The sequence below is a fragment of the Leucopleurus acutus genome (genome assembly GCF_964270905.1).
Source record: "Leucopleurus acutus genome assembly, chromosome: 3".
NCBI classification, from domain to species: Eukaryota; Metazoa; Chordata; class Mammalia; order Artiodactyla; family Delphinidae; genus Leucopleurus; species Leucopleurus acutus.
In genome coordinates this window covers 48,429,997-48,450,595 of record NC_139145.1, presented here as the reverse complement: position 1 = coordinate 48,450,595, position 20,599 = coordinate 48,429,997, and the positions used below count along the sequence as shown (strand labels likewise).

General features: G+C 44.8%; 1 protein-coding gene across 2 annotated transcripts in view; it reads right to left on the bottom strand.

Moving 5' to 3' along the window:
- Positions 1 to 20,599, bottom strand: part of GLRA1 (glycine receptor alpha 1) — a gene marked incomplete at both ends in the record, with an annotated part of 81,977 nt that overhangs the window by 5,207 nt on the left and 56,171 nt on the right. For both annotated transcript variants that reach the window (XM_082835218.1, XM_082835219.1), the window contains 5 exons: positions 1,188 to 1,334; positions 9,950 to 10,164; positions 12,661 to 12,798; positions 14,005 to 14,087; positions 17,064 to 17,287. In XM_082835218.1, coding sequence (XP_082691344.1) covers positions 1,188 to 1,334; positions 9,950 to 10,164; positions 12,661 to 12,798; positions 14,005 to 14,087; positions 17,064 to 17,287 — 807 coding nt within the window. The remainder of the gene's footprint in view (positions 1 to 1,187; positions 1,335 to 9,949; positions 10,165 to 12,660; positions 12,799 to 14,004; positions 14,088 to 17,063; positions 17,288 to 20,599) is intronic.

Genomic DNA, 20,599 nt, shown 5'->3' with positions numbered 1-20,599 from the left:
AGTAAACAATCACGTGATTGAATGCATAATTATAACTCAAGATAAATGTTCAGAAGGAAAGAAACCGAGTTCAACTAGAGTATGGTTTTCGCTGGCATAAACAGTGTCTTTGTGCAAATTAGAAGAAAGGCATCCGCCTCTTGGGGTGTATGAATCGAGATCCCTTCCTCTGGCTGATAGAGTCCACGCCAGGGCAGGATTTAGAGAAGAGCACCTCCTTGCTGGGGGTCCTTGTAGGATACAACCTGCATGACCACACTTAACAGGCTGGCATACGCACCTCAGTACAGGACCTAACCTTGCCTTAGGATATCAAGGAAAGATGCCTCAGCCGAGGACTGGAAAATGAGTGGGTTCATACCAGGCAAAGTGCACCGGAAGAGCAACCCAGGAGGAGAGAACCAGACGCCTAACATCCTGTGCGTATGCTTGAGGAACTATGAAAAAAGCCAGGGTAGATGGTGCTCAGAGAGCAAGGGAGGAAGTGATGTGAAGATGAGGCTGGAGAGAAAAGCAGCTTCTCTGATCCGCAGGAGAAAGGTCTCCTGGGGAAGTAGTTATGGACCGGGATGTGGAGCCAGTTTTCTCCCACAGGCTGTATGCTCCCCAATGGCGCTTGTTGGTTGGGACACACACAACCTCTGAATTAACAGAGGTTGGTGACTTTTCAGAGGTGGTGTGCCAAGTATTTCTTTATTCAATTCCTCATAAGGTGAGAGGATCCACTCCGGGGGAGAATCTTGCTGGATGCCCTTTTCTTGGACGTAGGAAACAAAGGCCTGGAAACTGGACATTCTACTCTCAGATCTCACCTTTTGTGGTGCAAATCCCTTCTGGAATCAGGCCCATTGAAATAATTGAAATATTTTCCACCCTGTAGAAAACACCAGCAGACACCCCCTCTGCCTGCCATGCTTTGGGTTTATAGCTAGTTTCTATCTTGACACCATCAGTGTTTGCTCCCTGAGTTCTGTCTTCAGGTGTAACCTGATAGTTAGTGTTACTATCTGCCTATAGACCCAATCAGGGCATTGTTTATGGGAGGGGAAGCTAGGACTTCCAGAACTTTGACCCCTATTTTGTGCGGGCTTTACCCACTGAGAAGGATGGTCCAGTGAAACAAGTATCACAAGACAGGGTTGCCTGGCACTCTTCCGTTTGCTGCCAGCAGCGAGCCAAAGGCCTACCTTGTGATGTCTTCGCTTCCTCCTGAATCGGAGCAGCTCTTTGTGCTGCCGAGACACAAAGTTGACAGCGGCGTACTCGAGCAGGGCCGAGAACACGAAGAGCAGGCACACGGCCATCCAAATGTCAATGGCTTTCACATAGGACACCTGGGGCAGAGGTGGGGGGAAGAGCATAGGGAAGTGAGGAGAGAGCAGAGTGAAGTCTTGAGTACTGAGGAATGTTTTCTGCTCGTTAGGACCCCCTCCCCCATCACTCACTCACTGCTGTCCTCTCTCAGCTGGGATATTAGGGTGGAGGGTGCAGAGGGAAACACAAGAGAAATGCATCAAGAAGACTGGACAGAATATTGGGGAAAAAAGAACATGGTGCCTAGAAGAGCACTAAAGAGAGGGGGACAGTGTGTCTAGCATTATTGTTCGGTGGAACAGAATGTGGTATTTAGACTAAAGCTCTAAATAGGAAGAGAATTTGTACCTAGGGTTAAAAGTAAGTGGAGGATGTCAGTGTGAATGGCAGAGTAAGATCTTCAAAAACTCTCTCTCCCCATAAAAGCAACTATCAAAAACGGTCAGAACCAACTTTTTTTCAGAACTCTGTTAATTAATCAAAGTCTAACAGCAATCCTGTAAGCATTTATTTGAGAAAATCAGCTGGATCTCAGTAAGAACATCAAGCTTCATGGCATTAAAGAACCCCCAGCTTTATTGAGATATAATTCACATATCATACACATTTAAAGTGTACAATTCAAAGGTTTTATACATTCACAGATATGTGCAATCATCATCACAGTCAATTTTAGAACATCTTCATCACCTCAAAAAGAAACCTGCTATCTTTTAGCTATCATTTCCTTATTCCCCCAGTTGTCTTCCTCCAGTCCTGGACATTTCATATGAATGGAATCATACAATTTGTGGCCTTTTATGACTGGGTTCTTTCTCTTAGCATGTTTTCAAGATTCATTCATATGGTAGCATGTGTCAGTATTTTATTCTTTTTTATGGCCAAATAATATTCCATTGTATGGATATAACACATATTGTTGATCCATTTATCAGTTGATGGACAGTTTGGGCTGTTTCTACCTTTTGGTTATTATGAGTAAAGCTGCTATGAACATTGGTGTGTAAGCTTTTGTGCGGATGTATGTTTTTATTTCCCTTGGGGCTTTGTGGTGTTTTAAGTTGCCCTATTCCCATCCTCTCATCCCCAGCTCTGTGCTAGCTCTGAAATCCAACAGCCTACAAGCATGGTGAACACGAGTATCCTGACAGCCACTGCATGGGGCAGAACAGAGTAGGAGATTCTTTAAAGCTGCATTCTCAGGGAATTGTTATTTGACCAGTGTTGTGGTTCTCTGAGAGACCCCACTCACAAGGCTGTCTTTATTTGACCTGACTTGGAGCTGGTCCAGTGTGAACAGCTTTTTCCTTTAGGGCATTTGTTGAAAACAATCATCGGCAAGTGTTGAACATTACATCAGCCCCAGGCAGTTGGTAACAGTTGAGGCAAACAATAGGTTGAGCAAAGAGTATAAAAGGAAAATCTGGGGAATGAGCTGTCCATAGAGGGCTTTAGGAAGCTATGATATATTCCTGGGGATCTATGCACATTCTTAGGCCTGTGTGTATGCTCAGGGAAGACCTGAGAAGGCTCTTAGCACTCAACTCTGAATAAACAGGAAGTAAAGGCTAAGGCAAAGTTGTAAACTGCTTGGCTGAGTGTTGAAAGTACACACAGAGTCCCTAGGCAAAGGCTGGGAGATGTATAGGGTTCAGGCATCTAAGGAAATCTCTTAAAGTCTTAGCTAACCACTAAGCTAACTGTAGAGACTTCAGTGGCCCCACACAGCAAAGAATACAGACATTACAGAATTAGTTCTGTAAAGTTACTAAACAAACAAACAACAACAAATCCTGAGGAGGGAGGAGAATCTGATTTCCAGAGATGCCACATTGTATAATGTAAAATGTGTAATTTTCAACAACAAATCTAAGACATACAAAGAAACAAGAAAATATGGCGAATGCAATGGACTGAATGTTTGTGTCCTCCCCAAATTCATATGTTGAAATCCGAATCCCAATGCGATGGTATTTGGCGATGAAGTCATTGGGAAGTAATTAGGTCATGAGAATGGAGCCCTCATGCATGGGATTAGTGCCTTTATAAAAAGAGTCCAGAGAGCTAGCATACTCTCTTTCTGCCGTGTGAGGATACAACAGTAAGTCAGCAGTTTGCAACTGGAAGAGGATCCTCACCAGAACCAGACTATGCTGACACTCTGATCTCAGACTTCAAGCCTCCAGAACTGTGAGAAATAAATTTATGTCATTTATGAGCCACCCAGTCTATGGTACTTTGTTATAGAAGCCTGGATTGACTAAGTCAGGCCCATACATAGGAAAAAAGCAGTCAAAAGAAGCTGTGCCTGAGCTTCCCTGGTGGCACAGTGGTTGAGAATCTGCCTGCCGATGTAGGGGACACGGGTTCGAGCCCTGGTCTGGGAGGATCCCACATGCCGTGGAGCAACTAGGCCCGTGAGCCACACTACTGAGCCTGCACATCTGGAGCCTGTGCTCTGCAACAAGAGAGGCCGCGATAGCGAGAGGCCCACGCACCATGATGAAGAGTGGTCCTCTCTTGCCGCAACTAGATAAAGCCCTTGGACAGAAACGAAGACCCAACACAGCCAAAAGTAAATTAAAAAAAAAAAAGCTGTGCCTGAGGAAACCCAGATGTTGGACTTAACAAAGAATTTAAATCAGTTACATTTTTAATATGTTCAAACAACTGAAAGAAACCTTGTCTACACAACTAAAGTATGAGAGGGAATTCCCTGGCTGTCTAGTGGTTAGGACTCTGCATTTCCACTGCAGGGGCCACAGGTTCAATCCCTGGTCAGGGAACTAAGATCCCACAAGCTGGGCAGCCTGGCCAAAAAAAAAAGTGTGACAACAAAGTCTCACCAAGTAGAGCATGAAATAGAAGTTACAAAAAAGAACCAAATAGAAATTCTGGAGTTAAAAAGTAAAATAACTGAACTGAAAATTTTACTAGAGAGGATAACAGCATATCTGAGTAGACAGAAGAAAGAATTAGTGAATCGGAAGAAGAATCAATGAACTTGAGGTTATCCTGTTTGAGGAACAGAATGAAGAAAAGTTAACAGAGCCTCAGAGACATGCGGGGAACCATCAAGTGCACTAACGTATGTTTGATGGGTATTTCAGAAGAAGAGGAGAGAGAAAGAGGCAGAATATTCGAAGAAATGGCAAATATTTCCCCAAATTTGATGAAAAACACTAATGTACACATCTAAGAAACACAATATACTCCAAGCAAGATAAACTCAAAGAGATCCACACCTAGACATACCATAATCAAACTGTCAGAAGCCAAAGAAAAAGAATCTTGAAAGCAGAAAGAGAGAAGCAATGCATCATGTACAAAGTATCCTCAATAAGATTAACAGCTGATTTCTCTTTAGAAACCATGGGGTCTAGAAAGCACTGGGATGAAATTAAAGATGACCTGAATAAATGGGAAGACATCCTGTGTTCATGGATTGAAAGACTTAATATTATTAAGATGGCAGTACTCCCCAAATTCCTATATAGACTCAATGCATTTTGAACTAAAATTCCTTTTTACTGTTGTTGCAGAAATTGACAAGCTGATCTTAAAATTTATATTCATGTTCATATGGAAATGCAAGTGACCCAGAATAGCCAAAACAATCTTTAAAAAGAACAAAGTTGGAGGACTCACACTTGCCAACTTCAAAACTCACTATAAAGCTATGGTAATCAAGAGAGTGATACTGACATAAAGATAAATATACTTACCAATGGAATAGAATTGAGAGTCCAGAAATAAATCCATACATCTATGGCCAATTGATTTTTGAGGAGAATATGAATTCAGTGGAGGGAAAGAATAGTCTTTTCAACAAATGGTGCTGGGATAACTGGATATCCACATGCAAAAGAATGATATCTCTCCATATACCATATACAAAAATAAACAAAAATGGATCGAAACCCTATATTTAGAGCTAAACTATAAAACTCTTAGAAAAAAATGTATGTGTAAATCTTCATGATCTTGGATTAGGTATTAAGTACAATACCAAAAGCACAAGCAACAACAGAAAATATAAATTAGACTTCATCAAAATTATAAACTTTTGTGCATAAAGAACTATCAATTAAGTAAAAAGACAACCCATAGAATGGGAGAAAATATATGCAAATCACATATCTCATAAGGGTTTTAAATCCACAATACCCAAAGAGCTATTACAACACAACAATAAAAAGGGAAATACCCCAATTAAAAAGTGGGGCAAGAGATTTGAATAGATTCTCCAGAGAAGGTACAGAAATGGTCAATAAGCACATGAAAAGATGCTCAACATTATTAGTTATTCAGAAAATGCAAATCAAAACTAGAGTGAGATACCACTTCACTTCTTTTAAGATATTGATAATCAAAGAGAATAACAAGCGTTAACGAGAACGTGGAGAAATTGGAACTTTGGCAGGATTATAAAATGGTGTAGCCACTCTGGAAAATAGTTTGGCAGTTCCTCAAAAAGTTTGGCATATAATTACATATGACCCAACAATTCCACTCTTAGGTATATACTTATAAGGGTTGAAAACATATGTCCACACAAAAACTTGTATACAGATGTTCATAGCAGCATTATTTAAAATAGGCAAAAAGTGGCATAACCCAAATGTCCATCAACTGATGAATAGATAAACAAAATGTGAAATATCCATACAATAGAATATTATTCAGCCATAAAAAGAAATGAAGTAGTGATACATTCTACAACATAAATGAACCTTGAAAATATTATGCTAAATGAAAGAAGCCAGTCATAAAAGTACACATATTGTGTGATTCCCCTTAGCTGAAATTACTAGGATAGGCAAATTCATAGAGGTAGAAAGTGGATTAGTGGTTGCCAGGGGCTGGTGGGAGCGGGGAACAAGGAGTGACTGTTGATGAATATGGGGGTTTCTTTGTGGGGTGATGAAATGTTCTGGAATTAGCGCTGAGGGTGTACAACTTTGTGAATATATTAAATGCCACTGAATTTTATGCTTTAAAAAAAGCGAAGGGGGAAGAATGTCAGGTTGAGTGTAATAGCAAACGAAGCCCAATATCAAGTCTAGTGTTAACAATGAGTGGAGTAGAATGTTGAGTCTAGTGAGGGGGAATGTGGCATCAACTATTAATAGAGAGTGGAGCAGCATGTTGAGCCTAACATAAGGAACAGGAAGCAGAATATTACTCCTGCTGTTGCAAATGAACAGAGCAGAAAGTGGTGTCAGTTGGTAACAGTAAACAGAATTTGGTTTCAAGCTTTTACAGTAAATGTAGCAGAATGCAAAGTCTAGCGTTAATAGTGCAAAGGGCAGATTGTTGAGTTTTCTTGTGAGGATGAATAGAGGAGAGAGTGGTGTCTAGTGTAGATGGCAAGTGGAGTAGAATGTCATGTCTCACATTAAAAGTTAATGGTAGAGGGACTTTCCTGGTAGCACAGTGGTTAAGAATCCACCTGCTAATGCAGGGGACACAGGCTCGAGCCCTGGTCCAGGAAGAGCCCACATGCTGTGGGGCAACTAAACCCGTGCACCACGACTACTGAGCCTGCGCTCTAGAGCCCACGAGCCCCAAGTACTGAGCCCATGTGCCACAACTACTGAAGCCCACACGCCAAGAACCCATGCTCCACAACAAAGAGAAGCCACCACAATGAGAAGCCAGCGCACCACAAGGAAGAGTAGACCCCGCTCACCGCAACTAGAGAAAGCCCATGCGCAGCAACAAAGACCCAATGCAGCCAAAAAAAACAAGAAGAGTTAATGGAAGAGTCATGTCATGAAAAACAAAAAACAGTGAGGAGACTGTTCTAGATTAAAAGAGCAAGTATATGCAGTATGAATGTTTATTGGATCCATGTCCATTGATGACAGTTTTTGGACAATTGGGAAAATTTAAAGGTTCTATATTAGATGAAATTATGGAATTATTTGTAATTCATTAATACTTATTCAATTAATGTTAATTTTTTAGATGTGATAATATCATTGTGATCGTTATTCCTTATTTAGAGGTGAATTGTCATGTCTGTAACCTTCAAATAATGCAGCAAAAGTTGCATCTATCTATCTACTTACCTACCTACCAACCTACCTATAAATAGAGATAACGTAAATGTGGCAAAATGATAACAATTGGCATTGAGGTGAAGGCTTTTAGGGTGTTTGTTGTATATTCTTACAACTTTTTCTGTATCAAAACAATGTTAAGTGCAGTATTGCATTGGAAATGGTGCAGAATGTTGCACTTAACATGAAGCTGAAGGGAGCAGAGTATGGCATCTGGCATTAACAGTAGAGCAGGGTGTTGTGTCTAGTGATGAGTGAGTAATGGGGAGTGTGGCTCCAGTGACTGTAGTGAATGTAGCACCTAGCACACAGCACCTAGCATTAAAAGAGAGTAAAGCAGAATGAGGCATCAAGAGTTCATATGACAGAAATCTCTTGAATTCCTATACACTAATGATGAAAAATCTGAAATAAAAATTAAGGAAACACTCCCATTTCCCATTGCAACAAGAAGAATAAAATAGCTAGGAATAAACCTACCTAAGGAGACAAAAAACCTATATGCAAAAAACTGTAAGACACTGATCAAAGAAATTAAGGATGATACAAACAAATGGAGAGATATACCATGTTCTTGGATTGGAAGAATCAACATTGTGAAAATGACTATACTACCCAAAGCAATCTACAGATTCAATGCAATCCCTATCAAACTACCAATGGCATTTTTCACAGAACTAGAAGAAAAAAATTCACAATTTGTATGGAAACACAAAAGACCCCGAACAGCCAAAGCAATTTTGAGAAAGAAAAACGGAGCTGGAGGAATCAGGCTCCCGGACTTCAGACTATACTACAAAACTGCAGTAATCAAGACAATACGGTACTGGCACAAAAACAGAAATATAGATCAGTGGAACAGAGTAGAAAGCCCAGAGATAAATCCATGCACATATGGTCACCTTATCTTTCATAAGGGAGGCAAGAATATACGGTGGAGAAAAGACAGCCTCTTCAATAAGTGGTGCTTGGAAAACTGGACAGCTACATGTAAAAGCATGAAATTAGAACACTCCCTAACATCATACACAAAAATAAACTCAAATGGATTAAAGACCTAAATGTAAGGCCAGACACTATAAAACTCTTAGAGGAAAACATAGGCAAAACACTCTATGACATAAATCACAGCCAGATCCTTTTTGACCCACCTCCTAGAGAAATGGAAATAAAAACAAAAATAAACAAATGGGACCGAATGAAACTTAAAAGCTTTTGCACAGCAAAGGAAACTATAAACAAGAGGAAAAGATAACGCTCAGAATGGGAGAAGATATTTACAAACAAAGAACTGACAAAGGATTAATCTCCAAAATATACAAGTAGCTCAGGTAGCTCAATATCAAAAAGCAAACAACCCAATCCAAAAATGGGCAGAAGACCTAAATAGATATTTCTCCAAAGAAGATATACAGATTGCCAACAACCACATGAAAGGATGCTCAACATCACTAATCATTAGAGATGCAACTCAAAACTACAATGAGGTATCACTTCACACCAGTCAGAATGGCCATCATCAAAAAATCTACAAACAATAAATGCTGGAGAGGGTGTGGAGAAAAGGGAACCTTCTTGCACTGTTGGTGGGAATGTAAATTGATACAGCCACTGTGGAGAACAGTATGGAGGTTCCTTAAAAAACTGCAAATAGAACTACCATATAACCCAGCAATCCCACTACTGGGCATATACCCTGAGAAAACCATAATTCAAAGAGTCATGTACCACAATGTTCATTGCAGCTCTGTTTACAATAGCCAGGACATGGACGCAACCTAAGTGTCCATCGACAGATGAATGGATAAAGAAGATGTGGCACATATATACAATGGAATATTACTCAGCCATAAAAAGAAATGAAATTGAGTTATTTGTAGTCAGGTGGATGGACCTAGAGACTGTCATACAGAGTGAAGTAAGTCAGGAAGAGAAAAACAAATACCGTATGCTAACACATATATATGGAATCTAAAAAAAAAAAAAAGGTTCTGAAGAACCTAGGGGCAGGACAGGAATAAAGATGCAGACATAGAGAATGGACTTGAGGACACGGGGAGGGGGAAGGGTAAACTGGGACGAAGTGAGAGAGTGGCATGGACATATATACAGTACCAAATGTAAAATAGATAGCTAGTGGGAAGCAGCCACATAGCATAGGGAGCTCTGTGCTTTGTGTCCACCTAGAGGGGTGGGATAGGGAAGGTGGGAGGGAGACGCAAGATGGAGGGGATATGGGTATATCTGTATACATATAGCTGATTCACTTTGTTGTACAGCAGAAACTAGCAAAACATTGTAAAGCAATTATACTCCAATAAAGATATTTTAAAATTTTTTGGAAAAAGGAGGAGATATGGGGATGTATGTATATGTGTAGCTGATTCACTTTGTTATAAAGCAGAAACTAACACACCACTGTAAAGCAATTATACTCCAATAAAGATGTTAAAAAAAACCCACGAAATAGTGACTAATTCCTTGTGCTCGCCTTGTCTCAGGCAGGGAAGGGAGATGTGTGTCCTCCTTATCTGTCCTGGTGTTCTGTGCTCTTGGGCAGTAGGACTTACCTTGGGTAGGGATGCTCGGGAGCCTGAGCTCTGGGTGGTCATGGTGAGCACTGTGGTGATGCCCAGGCCCACACGGGCTGGGGCAGCATCCATGTTGATCCAGAAGGAAATCCACGAGAGGATGACAATGAGCAGGCTGGGAATGTACATCTGGATCAGGTAGTAGCCCATCTGTCGCTCCAGGTGGAACCGGGCCTCGATGCAGGTGAATTTGCCTGCAAGAATTTATAGTGGGAAGGCCAGGTAGCCTTGGACAGGAACAAGGCTTTGAGGTCAGAGCAACCTCGACTGGAGTCCTGGTTCAGCCTCACACTAGCTGTGTCCTTAGGTGAGTGTCTGAATCTTTCTGTGTCTCAGTTTCCTCATCTTTGGTAAGTTGGGGATAATGATAATGATGATAATAGTAATAATAATACCAACCTCATATGGTTACTCATGGTTACTGTGATGGTAAAATGAGATGATGCCTGTGCCTATAAAGAACGTAGCACAGTCCTCACAAACCATTAAGGCTGAGAGTGTCATTTGCCGTCATCCCCATCAACACTATTTTGTTGCTAAGAGTGGGCCCAAGTGGATCATTCTCTATCCTTCTGCCAGTTTTGTTCCCAAAAAGTGACTCATTTCTGTTACTTCCTCTTGTAGAACCTTTCTTTCCTTCCATCTCTCCCCATACAAGAAAGTCCCCATTACCTACAGGGAAAAGTTCAAACTCTAGTCTGCCCTTCGCGGTCGAGCTCTAGCCTGTTTCCACCCCATTTCTCTTGTTTCTTTACGCTACTCATGACCCCCTACACTCCATCCCTTGCCTTGAGCATCCTCTGTATTTTCTCACTTCTGAGTTTTTGAGCCTGATAAGCTCTCTGCCCCGAATGCCCTTCTTCCGCCCCACAACCAGCCAAAGGAATCGTCCGTCTCCTTTATGGCAGTTTAACTGTGAAGTCTCCCCCAGGCAGAGTGCGCTTTTTTTCCTGTGTCCCTTTAGCTCTCTTCACATGATCATCAGAGCCTTTAAGGCATAGTACACTGAGTTAGTAGGCAACTTGATCTCACTCTCTCTCTCTCTCTGTCCTCTGCACCAGACTGCGGACAGCTCGTCTCCTCCCAATCTGTGAATCCCTGGAACTGGGCTGGGCCATCCCATGGTGGCGTCTTAGCTCCAGTCAACTGATGCACAGTTACCAGGGGATTTTCTACAGCTCCCTGGACAGCCCCTTCCATGTGGACAGGGCCTTGCCAGTCTTCTCTCCTTGAATCCACAGAGCTAGCCCAGAACTCAGCTCTCACTTAAATGTGAGTAGTGAAGGGCAGCTGAGATGATGAATGGAAAACGCTGTGTAAACAGTAAAGGGCTGTGTGTGGTATGTGAGAGTCTGTTGTGATTATTTGATTCATGGGGACTCACTGCTAATGAGAGTACAGTTGGCCCTCTATATCTGTGGGCCCTGCATCCTTCAGTGAGGAGGGCCAACTATGGTCTTGAGCATCCCTGGATTTTGGTAATTCGACAGGTCCTGGAACCAGTTCCCCTTGGATACTGTCTCTGAGTCTTCTCAGCTTGCCCAGGGATGAAGAGAGTATTTTTGAAGGTTCTAAGATATCTCCGAGATCACTGGAAAGAGACAGCTGTCCTAAACAGACCAGCACCCAGGCTGCCTGCTTTTTCTCTGGGCCTTCTACTTGCATCAGAAACCACAGTGGTTTCTCTGAACCCCTCTCCTTCACCTCCTCTTCTCCTGGGCCCCTGTCCCAGCCTGTCATGTGTCTCCACTCCACTCGGCTGTGTTCAGACAGCAGCCCCCGCCCAGCTCCCCAGCGTGGCATACTAACTGACTGCCTTTTGTCCACAATGTTCCACGAACTCCTTCCCAGCCTGAAACAGGGCAGGCAAAGCCAGTCTTGATCCGGTCCCACTTCATCCCTGTGTTCAACCTTCCAACAAATGCTGGGCTAGGCGTGGGAGATAGAGAGCTGAGCTAAAAAGTGGGATTCCCTCCTCGTAGCTCACAGTCCAGGGGACCCTTTCCAACTTCACTGTTTACTAATCCTCAGTGCCAGCTCCCAGCTCCCCACCGAGGTCTAATGTGAACATTCTCTGTGCTTTTGCCCTCTCAGAAATGCCAGTCCCGGGGCTTCCCCAGCGGTCCAGTGGTTAAGAGTTCACCTTCCAATGCAGGGGTGCAGGTTCGATCCCTGCTCGGGGAGCTAAAATCCCACATGCCTCACGGCCAAAAAAAAAAACCAAAAAGAAAAACAAAACCAGAGCATAAAACAGAAGCAATATTGTAACAAATTCAGTAAAGACTTTAAAATGGTCCACATCAAAAAAAGAATCTTAAAAAATAAATAGAAATGCCAGTCCTTCTGTGATAGACACTGCTAGATGTCCTCCCACTGTCAGCTCTCCCTTCTGCCTTAGGGACAGGGTCCGTCCTGAGCTGGACATACTGCTACCTGGAAAAGAGACTGTATCTCCCAGCTCCCCTTGTCATGAGATATGGCCCAAGCTCAAGTGACTTGTCCCAGGACTCACAGGGAGAAAGCATGGGAGCCACTTTTTGGTTTCAAGGGACATTCTCTTGACCACTAGGTAATAAATACGGAGATAGATCCACCACGGGTACCTTGGAAGATCCGTTGGATCAGCGACTGAATGAATGTTTGCACTGACCTCTGGCCCTGGCTGGGTTGAGGTGGGCCCTCGCACGTACCTGTGTTGTAATGCTTGGTGCAGTACCTCAAGTCCTTCTCCTCCTTCAGGATAAACTGGGGCAGAGTCAGTCCATCTGCCACCTGCACAGCCCCCTGCTCCTGCCACTCAAAGATGAGGTCATTCATGGTGTATCCAACTGGGATGGGATGAGAAGGAGGAGAAGTCACCACCTGGAAGCTCTTATTTGAAGCACGTCAGGGGTACTGCAGGAAGGGCGTCTAACATGAAGCATGTTAGAAGCAGAGAGGCATCAGACACTCAGTGGAACTCGTGAGACTATGTCGCTGCTGCAGTTTTTTTCTCCCCACACAAGAGGTTAAAGCTGGTTTCGTTGTTGACATCTACCCCACAGCCCTTCCACCTCTCTTACCCACCCCCGCCAGCCTCCCACCTTAGCTTGTCCTCTTGCCCTCACCCCTCAGTCCCATGTCAGATTCAGCTGACCTCCGCTCTTTTTGCCTGTGCACCATCCTTGCAAGCCCCCCTCTTGTGCCCCCAGCAGATTTTCCTCTGGGGAATAACTGTATGGTATGCTATCCTGGCGGGGCTAGTTGGGGGCCAAGGTGTGAGATGGTGACTCAACTAGGCCAATCAGACTCTCTGCCCCAGGACTTTGACTGTTGAGTAAAGTGACAAAGGGTTCGGAGATGGCTGGTGCAGACTCTCCTCAGAGGTGGTGCTCCGAGGGGATGGTCTGTTAGTTCCTGTTGCCTAAATGCTCTGGCCTGGTTCTTGTACTTTAGCTTTTCCTTCAAGTCCATGTGGAACCCCTATGTCCTTCCACTTAATTCCATTCTTTACATGAGTCAGATTGGTTTCTGTGTTTGCAGTCAAAGAAGTGAGCTCCCCCATCTGTTAAAATCTTGGTTCACCTGTGATCTCCTCCATAAAGCCTTCTCCATACCCTGTCTCCTTCCCAGTCAGAAGGAAGTGCACTTTCTGCCTTGAGGCCACAGCATTTTGTACGTCTAACCACACACTTACCACTTGCTGCCTGCCTTAGAGTTACTTGTGCAGAAGACCTCTCCCTTGCTGGAGTGAGCATCCATGACTTATTCAAGCTATTGCTCCTCCATTCCTGGCGAGCATGTTCACAGGGGACATGGAACAGTGCCTCTTTGGAGAATGCTGCTGGCTCCAGAGCTGAACTTCAGTCAGGCAATGTTAGGGAAGTTATGTTTCTAATGCGTTTTCTAAGAGCAAAGCTCCTCATCTGGTATTTTGGGCTATTACAGTAATCTCCTGGGGTCCAGTGGTTAGGAGCATCTGTGTGGGAATATATGCTGGTCCCATGGGGGTAGGAGAGTCTGGTTCTTTTAGAGGCCTCATGCAAGGGACTCACAGCTTTCCAGTTGCATAATGCACGTCTGGACATCCATGGGGAAATTCTTCAAGTCCATGGGGCAGGCCAGTGTCAGGGTGATTCTGGGAAGAGAAAGGAGTTGTATGATGTTGGAACCACAAACCAGAGAAGCTGTGCCTCTGTTCCAGTTACTACTGGAAAATCAGTTATCTAGGAAAGGCCAAGGAGGCGAGGGAACCAGTGTTTATTGAAATAATATATGTATATTTCCACGTCAGAGAGATAAAGTAGGTTGCCTAAAGTCACACAAGTCAGTGGAACTTCTGGGCTTCTTTGGCGTCTGTCTGGCTTCTAGAAACTTGCCTTTAGCAAGTTGCCTGAAGGCCTGTAGGCCATGGGCCACCTCCATCCCTTCTCTTGGGTAGAGCCCTCAGGTAGGGCAGAGCCTGAATTTTAAATTGAGCACCACCAGGCCTCAAGCATCCCCAGGTGCACCTGTATGTAGCAGGTGCGCAGGTGGTTCTTGGGTTCTCCCTTCACACACTAGGCTCATCAAAAGTGATTTCCAAGAGGCTCCCTGCACGCTGGGTGTCCAACACAGCTGACTCGCGTCTGCGGGCTCCTGCTGGGGTCAGTTGGGGAGTGGTGGTTGCTCCAGGCGTCTGGGCTAGCTGTTTATTTTGGGTTGTTCAGCCCTGGCAGAGACTGCAGCCTCAGAACCAGAGGGAGTCCCCCTAACAGAATCCGAGGTCTGCAGCTCAGCTGCGATGCAAGACTTCAGCTTGAAAGGCTTTGCCAGCATCTGAGCCCCTGATGCAGGGAACAGAGAAGAAAGGCTCGTGGAGGCCAGAGAGACTTAGATCATCAGGCCAACTCCTGCACTGGACAGGTGAGAAAACTGGGATGCAGAGAAGGCTAGGTGGGGAGGCATGTCAGGTCACACAGCCAGCTGATGGCTCAGCCAGGGTTCAAAACCAGGTCTCCTGGCTTTTGGATTTTGAGCTCGTATGTTTGCTGGTGGGCTTTCTAGCACTGCTGTCCTGAAAAGCCAACCTCAATACCCGAAGACCCCTAACTGGTGGTCTTGTGGGGCTTAGCTGCTGGCACCTCGGCCCCACGTGGTGAGGCCCACGGCCTGGCGCGAGCTTCCTCCTCCAGCTCTCACCCACGGCTGTGGATGCGGGCCCTTTAAGCACAAGGCAGAGGCAGGGAGGGAAAGGGCAGGGAGAGGGAGGGGAAGAAGAGGGGAAAGAGGGAGCGGGAGAAGGAGGGGGAAGGGAAGGGAAATTGCACGCAGTTGAATTTCTGAAGATAAAAGCTCCAAAGTGGGGCAGCCGTCACACTGGGTGAACTTCCTGAAGTTGAATGACCTTGGAACATCACTTTCTGCTGATTTGTCTTTCTGTCATGCTGCACTGGGGCTTAGCTTCCTGGAGATACGAAACTGAGCCTGGCTGCAGCAGAATCCAAGCCAGCCAGGCCTCGGTGGCCATCCTGAGCCCGTCACCCTTCCAGTCTGGATGCGCACTGGGTGGGGCGGGCAATGGGTGAGGAAGGCCATGTTGGCCTCGGATTCCTCCCAGTCTGCCCTTCCATGGTGCCTCCTTTACCTGCTGAGGTCCCTGAGTCCCCTCTCCCACCCAGCCTGCTCTCAGGGGAGACTCTGAATCCATTCACATTTGGGGATTAGGATCTGTGCGGCCTCTCCAATGGGCTTGGACACTTAAAGCTCATCTCCTAATGGAAATAAAAAGATATATTCCCCTGAGGTACTGGAGGGGCAGGAGAGTCATTTAGGACCAGTGTCCCCCCCCCCCCACCTTTTTTTTTTAACTTTTTATTTTATATTGGCGTATAGCCGATGAACAATGTTGTGATAGTTTCAGGTGCACAGCAAAGCGGCTCAGCCACACATACACATGTATCCATTCTCCCCCAAACTCCCCTTCCATCCAGGCTGCCACATAACATTGAACAGAGTTCCCTGTGCTACACAGTAGTAGTAGGACCAGTGTCCCTTTAAGCTCTTTGAAATAAAAACATATTCATTCACTCATCAAATATTTAAGTGCCTATTGAATGCTCTGCACTGTTCTTCTAGGCTCTGAGTGGACATTAGGTGCACACTAACAGATTAGAATCTAGGTTCTGCTACTTTGTAGCTGTGGGAACTCTGGCAAGTTGCTTAAACTTTCAGATCCTCACTTGTCTAATCTGCAAAGTGGGCATAATAAAGCCTACTTCATAGGGTTGTTAGGAGGATTATAAATAATACATATAAAGTCTGAGCCTAGTAGGTAAATTCCCAGTGAATGGTACGTAGTAAGGATATAACATGGACATTGGTCCTTCTCTCCATGCCTTGGGGGAGGAGACTGAGAATTAGGTGGGTTGGGAGGGGCACAGAGCGTGGCAGGAAGCTCTGAAAGTTTGCCCATAACCAGTGTATGCAGGATATCCCCCGACTGGGGAGGGGAGTCCCAGCAGACCCAGTGCAAGGAGTAGAGGATAGAAAGGCTTTCTAGAAGGGAAGGAGCAGCCCTGGCTTACACCTGTGAGCAGCACCGTCCACCTGGCAGGCCATTTATGTTGAAGTTGCTGTGATTTTTCAGACTTTGCGCCTTTGCTCGGCTATTATTTAAAATTATGATAGAAACGTTTAACATGAGATCCACCCTCTTAATAAGTGTTTAAATGTACAGTAGAGTATTGTTAACTATAGAGTATTGTTGTTCAGCAGCTCTCTGGAATTTATTCATCTTGAGTAACCGAATGTTCCTGGGGTCAGCACTGTCTTTGAATATTCTTTTCCCATCTTGTTTGATTGAAATTCTGGGTAAGCTTGGGGGCCTAACTTTAACCTTCCCTCTCTAGGATGCTTCCTTGGTCCCCCTGGTTATAATGAGCTACTCGCTTCTAGGAGTTCCTGTGGTATTTTATTCTTACTTGCTGAGTGTAAGCTGCAGAGCTGGCTCTGCCTATTCCGTAAAGGTGTTCGGTTGCCAGGGCCTGTTCACCTCTGTTTGGCCCTCCTCTTAGCGTCTGCCCCCACAGGGTATGTTCTGAGAATGGAGGGGATGAGCCTGTACAGAACTCACCGGATGCTGTAGAGGACATTCCCATTCCGGGAGATCCTCAGCAGTTTGTTGTCCGTGGTGATCTCGTGGAAGTGGGCCCCCTTCTCATTGGCAAAGAACAAGTCAGGTTTCCAGATGGAGTCCAACATGGATGGGTCCAGGTCCAGAGAGTCATCCGGGTATTCGTTGTAGGCCAGCCGGGGGTCGTTCCACTGCTGCCGTAGGAAGATGTTGACCCTATAGTCCTACAGGCAGGAGATAAGGAGGTGGACTCAGAGTTAGGCCCTGGGATGTCACATCTTGGAGGGCCCAGGTGCTTTCGGTCAGCGCTTCCCAAAGCCCCTCCTGGAGGATGCTATCAGAGCGTGGTTGCATCTTACATGGGGATGAGACGTAAAGTCTGTGCATCAGGCAAAAATCAGGGCAGTCATAATTATCCCTGAAAATTCTCTAGATGCCCTGTTAAGTATATTCAACTCTGAACTGAGATTAATTAAATGTTATTCTTTCTTCTGAAAAATTTAAAAAATGAAGTTCATACTGACGTAATAAACACCTCTTTTTCATCCTGTTAACATTTTGTTGTGTTTGCTTCAGTTTTTGTTAGATAAGAGAAATAATACATCACAGATAAAGCTGAAGTCCCCCTTTTATTATCAACCCCATCAGTGCAGTAATTCTTATGCCCACTAAGGTTTGAGAGTCACTATTCTAGACAGATTGAAGGAACAAAAGAAAAGACTAAAAGCTGACGCCTGAGCATTCACACTATTTTGCCCAATTCCCAAGCAGTGAAGGAAAGTTGGGTGGAGGGATTTTATAGTGTTCTGCTGGTCTTAGGGTTCACACCACTCTGTTTTAATACCGGCCTTCTGTTACCTTCTATAATGTGTTGATTTGTTTGTTTGGGGAGGACTAATAGATGCCACATCTTACTGGAACCCAGCGCTAAGTTAAATCCTCTCTGATGGGACAGAAAAAGTCATGATCAAACCAAGTAGGGAAATGTTTGATTAAACCAAGTGTATCAGATTTCTTTATGGCAGGACTTCTCAGAGACCTTAATTTGCTGAGGAGCTGTGTGCATCTCCAAGAGGGCAATAGACTATGCAACATTTCCTTGATTTATTCTGGCCGTAGAACTCTTTTATTTTGTGCATGAGGCTCATCTTCTACAGAATGTGGGTTAGAAATTGCTGTCCTAGTCAAAACTACCCGCTTCCCCACCTTTTTTTTTTTTTTTCCAGATGAGGGAACTGAAATCTAGAGAGAGTTGAGACTGGCCGTGTCTCTCTGAAAATGTAGAGCAGAGTTGATTCTGAAGCCCAGGTGCCTTGACTCCTAGCTGAGGATTTGTTCATTGGGTCTTAGAGGGTCTTAAATAATCCATTTAGTTCTCATTAACAACCTGAGAAGCAATCTGTGGTAGGTCTCCACAGTGGGAAACTGGGTAATGAAGTTAAGAAATATTTCCATTAAGAAAAGTTTTAAATTTTGTTAGAGAGACATTGTAAACTTGGGCCCGTGAATATTCCATTGCAAGTAGAATTTGGGGTGTATTTGTGTTTTCCTATGAAGAAGAAGGGTATAGCTCTCTCTGTTGGATTCCCAAGAGGGTTTATAGTTCCCTAGAAGATTAATAACCTCAGTTGAAGTCCAACTTTAAATGTTCTCCTTCAGGGAATAATCTCTGCTCAGAAGCACCTGCTGCTGCTTTTTCTCTGAAGGTGCAGGATAAAGGAGGTTATGCTATATTTTCTTTTGGGGTGCTACCCGTAAATCCCGATCACCCTCGATCTGTCATCAGCAGGAATGGACTGAAGCAAACAGCCCTTCTGCCCCCCACGCTCCCCTCCCTGCCACTTCCTCCCACATTCTGTTTGCCTACAGGAATATCAGTAGCTTCCTGAAATGTTCCAAGACGTCTTATGGGACTGTTCTATAATTTAGTTGAAGCCTCTCCCTCCAGCCCCATAGAAAATGACATTTGGTCTCATAATCAGGAATAAAGACACAGACGTAGAGAATGGACTTGAGGACACGGGTAGGGGGAAGGGTAAGCTGGGACGAAGTGAGAGAGTGGCATGGACATATATACACTACCAAATGCAAAATAGATAGCTAGTGGGAAGCAGCCGCATAGCACAGGGAGATCAGCTCGGTGCTTTGTGACCACCTAGCGGGGTTGGATAGGGAGGGTGGGAGGGAGACGCAAGAGGGAGGAGGTGTGGGAACATAGGTATATGTATAGCTGATTCACTTTGTTATAAAGCAGAAACTAACACACCATTGTAAAGCAATTAGACTCCAATAAAGATGTTAAAAAAAATTTCCTATCTTATAAGTCCTGCGGTGGAGGGAAAACTTCAGGCCAGACTGGAGGTTGATTCTTTGTTTTTCCTGTTGATTGTAATAGCTCCCAACCTGGCCCCATCTCATCAGGGTTTAGAAACAGCCTCTGTTTGTCCTGTGGATTTTACATGAAGTACGTGTGTTTGTGTGCGTGTGTGTGTGTGAGTGAGTGAGAGAGAGAGAGAGAGAGAGAGGGAGAGAGGGAGGGAGGGAGGGAGAGATGAGGCACTGGGAGTCATGTCAGAGTAAACAGACTATGAATGGTTGGACAGAAAAAGCCTTCAGTCCCCAAACCCCAGCTGCACTTCTGATGTTCTTGCCAGCAACATGTCAAGCCAGTTTATGTGGCTGGAAGGAAGAAAAGAAAGTGGCATTTCTTAAAATGGCCTGTTAGGCACCAGGCACTGTTCTAGATACTGTCACACACATTTAATCCTTACAAAACCCCTGCAAGCTAGACATTCAAATTCTTCTAGTGAGGTTCAGGAAACTGAGGTTTGGAAAGGTTGAGCTAGTAAGCAGCAGAGCTGGAATCTGAATCCACATCAGCCCAACCTTCTAGTGAGCACTTGTTGATTATGTCCCCTGGCTATGGATGGCTGGTTCTGGGCTGGGAAGCCTCTTCTCTCACCCCCACTGCCTGCTCAGTTTAAGCCTTATCTCCTGTAGGAGGCTTGGTGCCCCCAGGCTTCCCTGACTTCTTCCTTTTCTGATCTCCTAGCAAAATGGAATGGCCAGAAAGTTTAATTTAGCACTACCTCACTGTGTGTGTCTTATCTCCTCGACCTGAAGGGCAACAGTTTGAGAGGATAAACCTGACCTTCTCTTTCTCTTGCAGCATCCTACCTACTCACCCAGTCGGTGTACCTGGAGCTACCCACCACCCAGGAGGGGGAGGGGGAGGGGGAAGCAGAGCCGGAAAAAGTTGGGGTAGGAAGAGCTTTCCCCATTTTTTATTTAATTTTTATTTTTTTGACGTACGTGGGCCTCTCCCGTTGTGGAGCACAGGCTCCGGACGCGCAGGCTCAGCGGCCATGGCTCACGGGCCCAGCCGTTCCGTGGCATGTGGGATCTTCCCGGACCGGGGCACGAACCCGTGTCCTCTGTATTGGTAGGCAGACTGTCAACCACTGCGCCACCAGGGAAGCCCGAGCTTTCTCCATTTTATAGCTGGAGAGACTGCGGGTCAGAGAGAGGAGCCATTG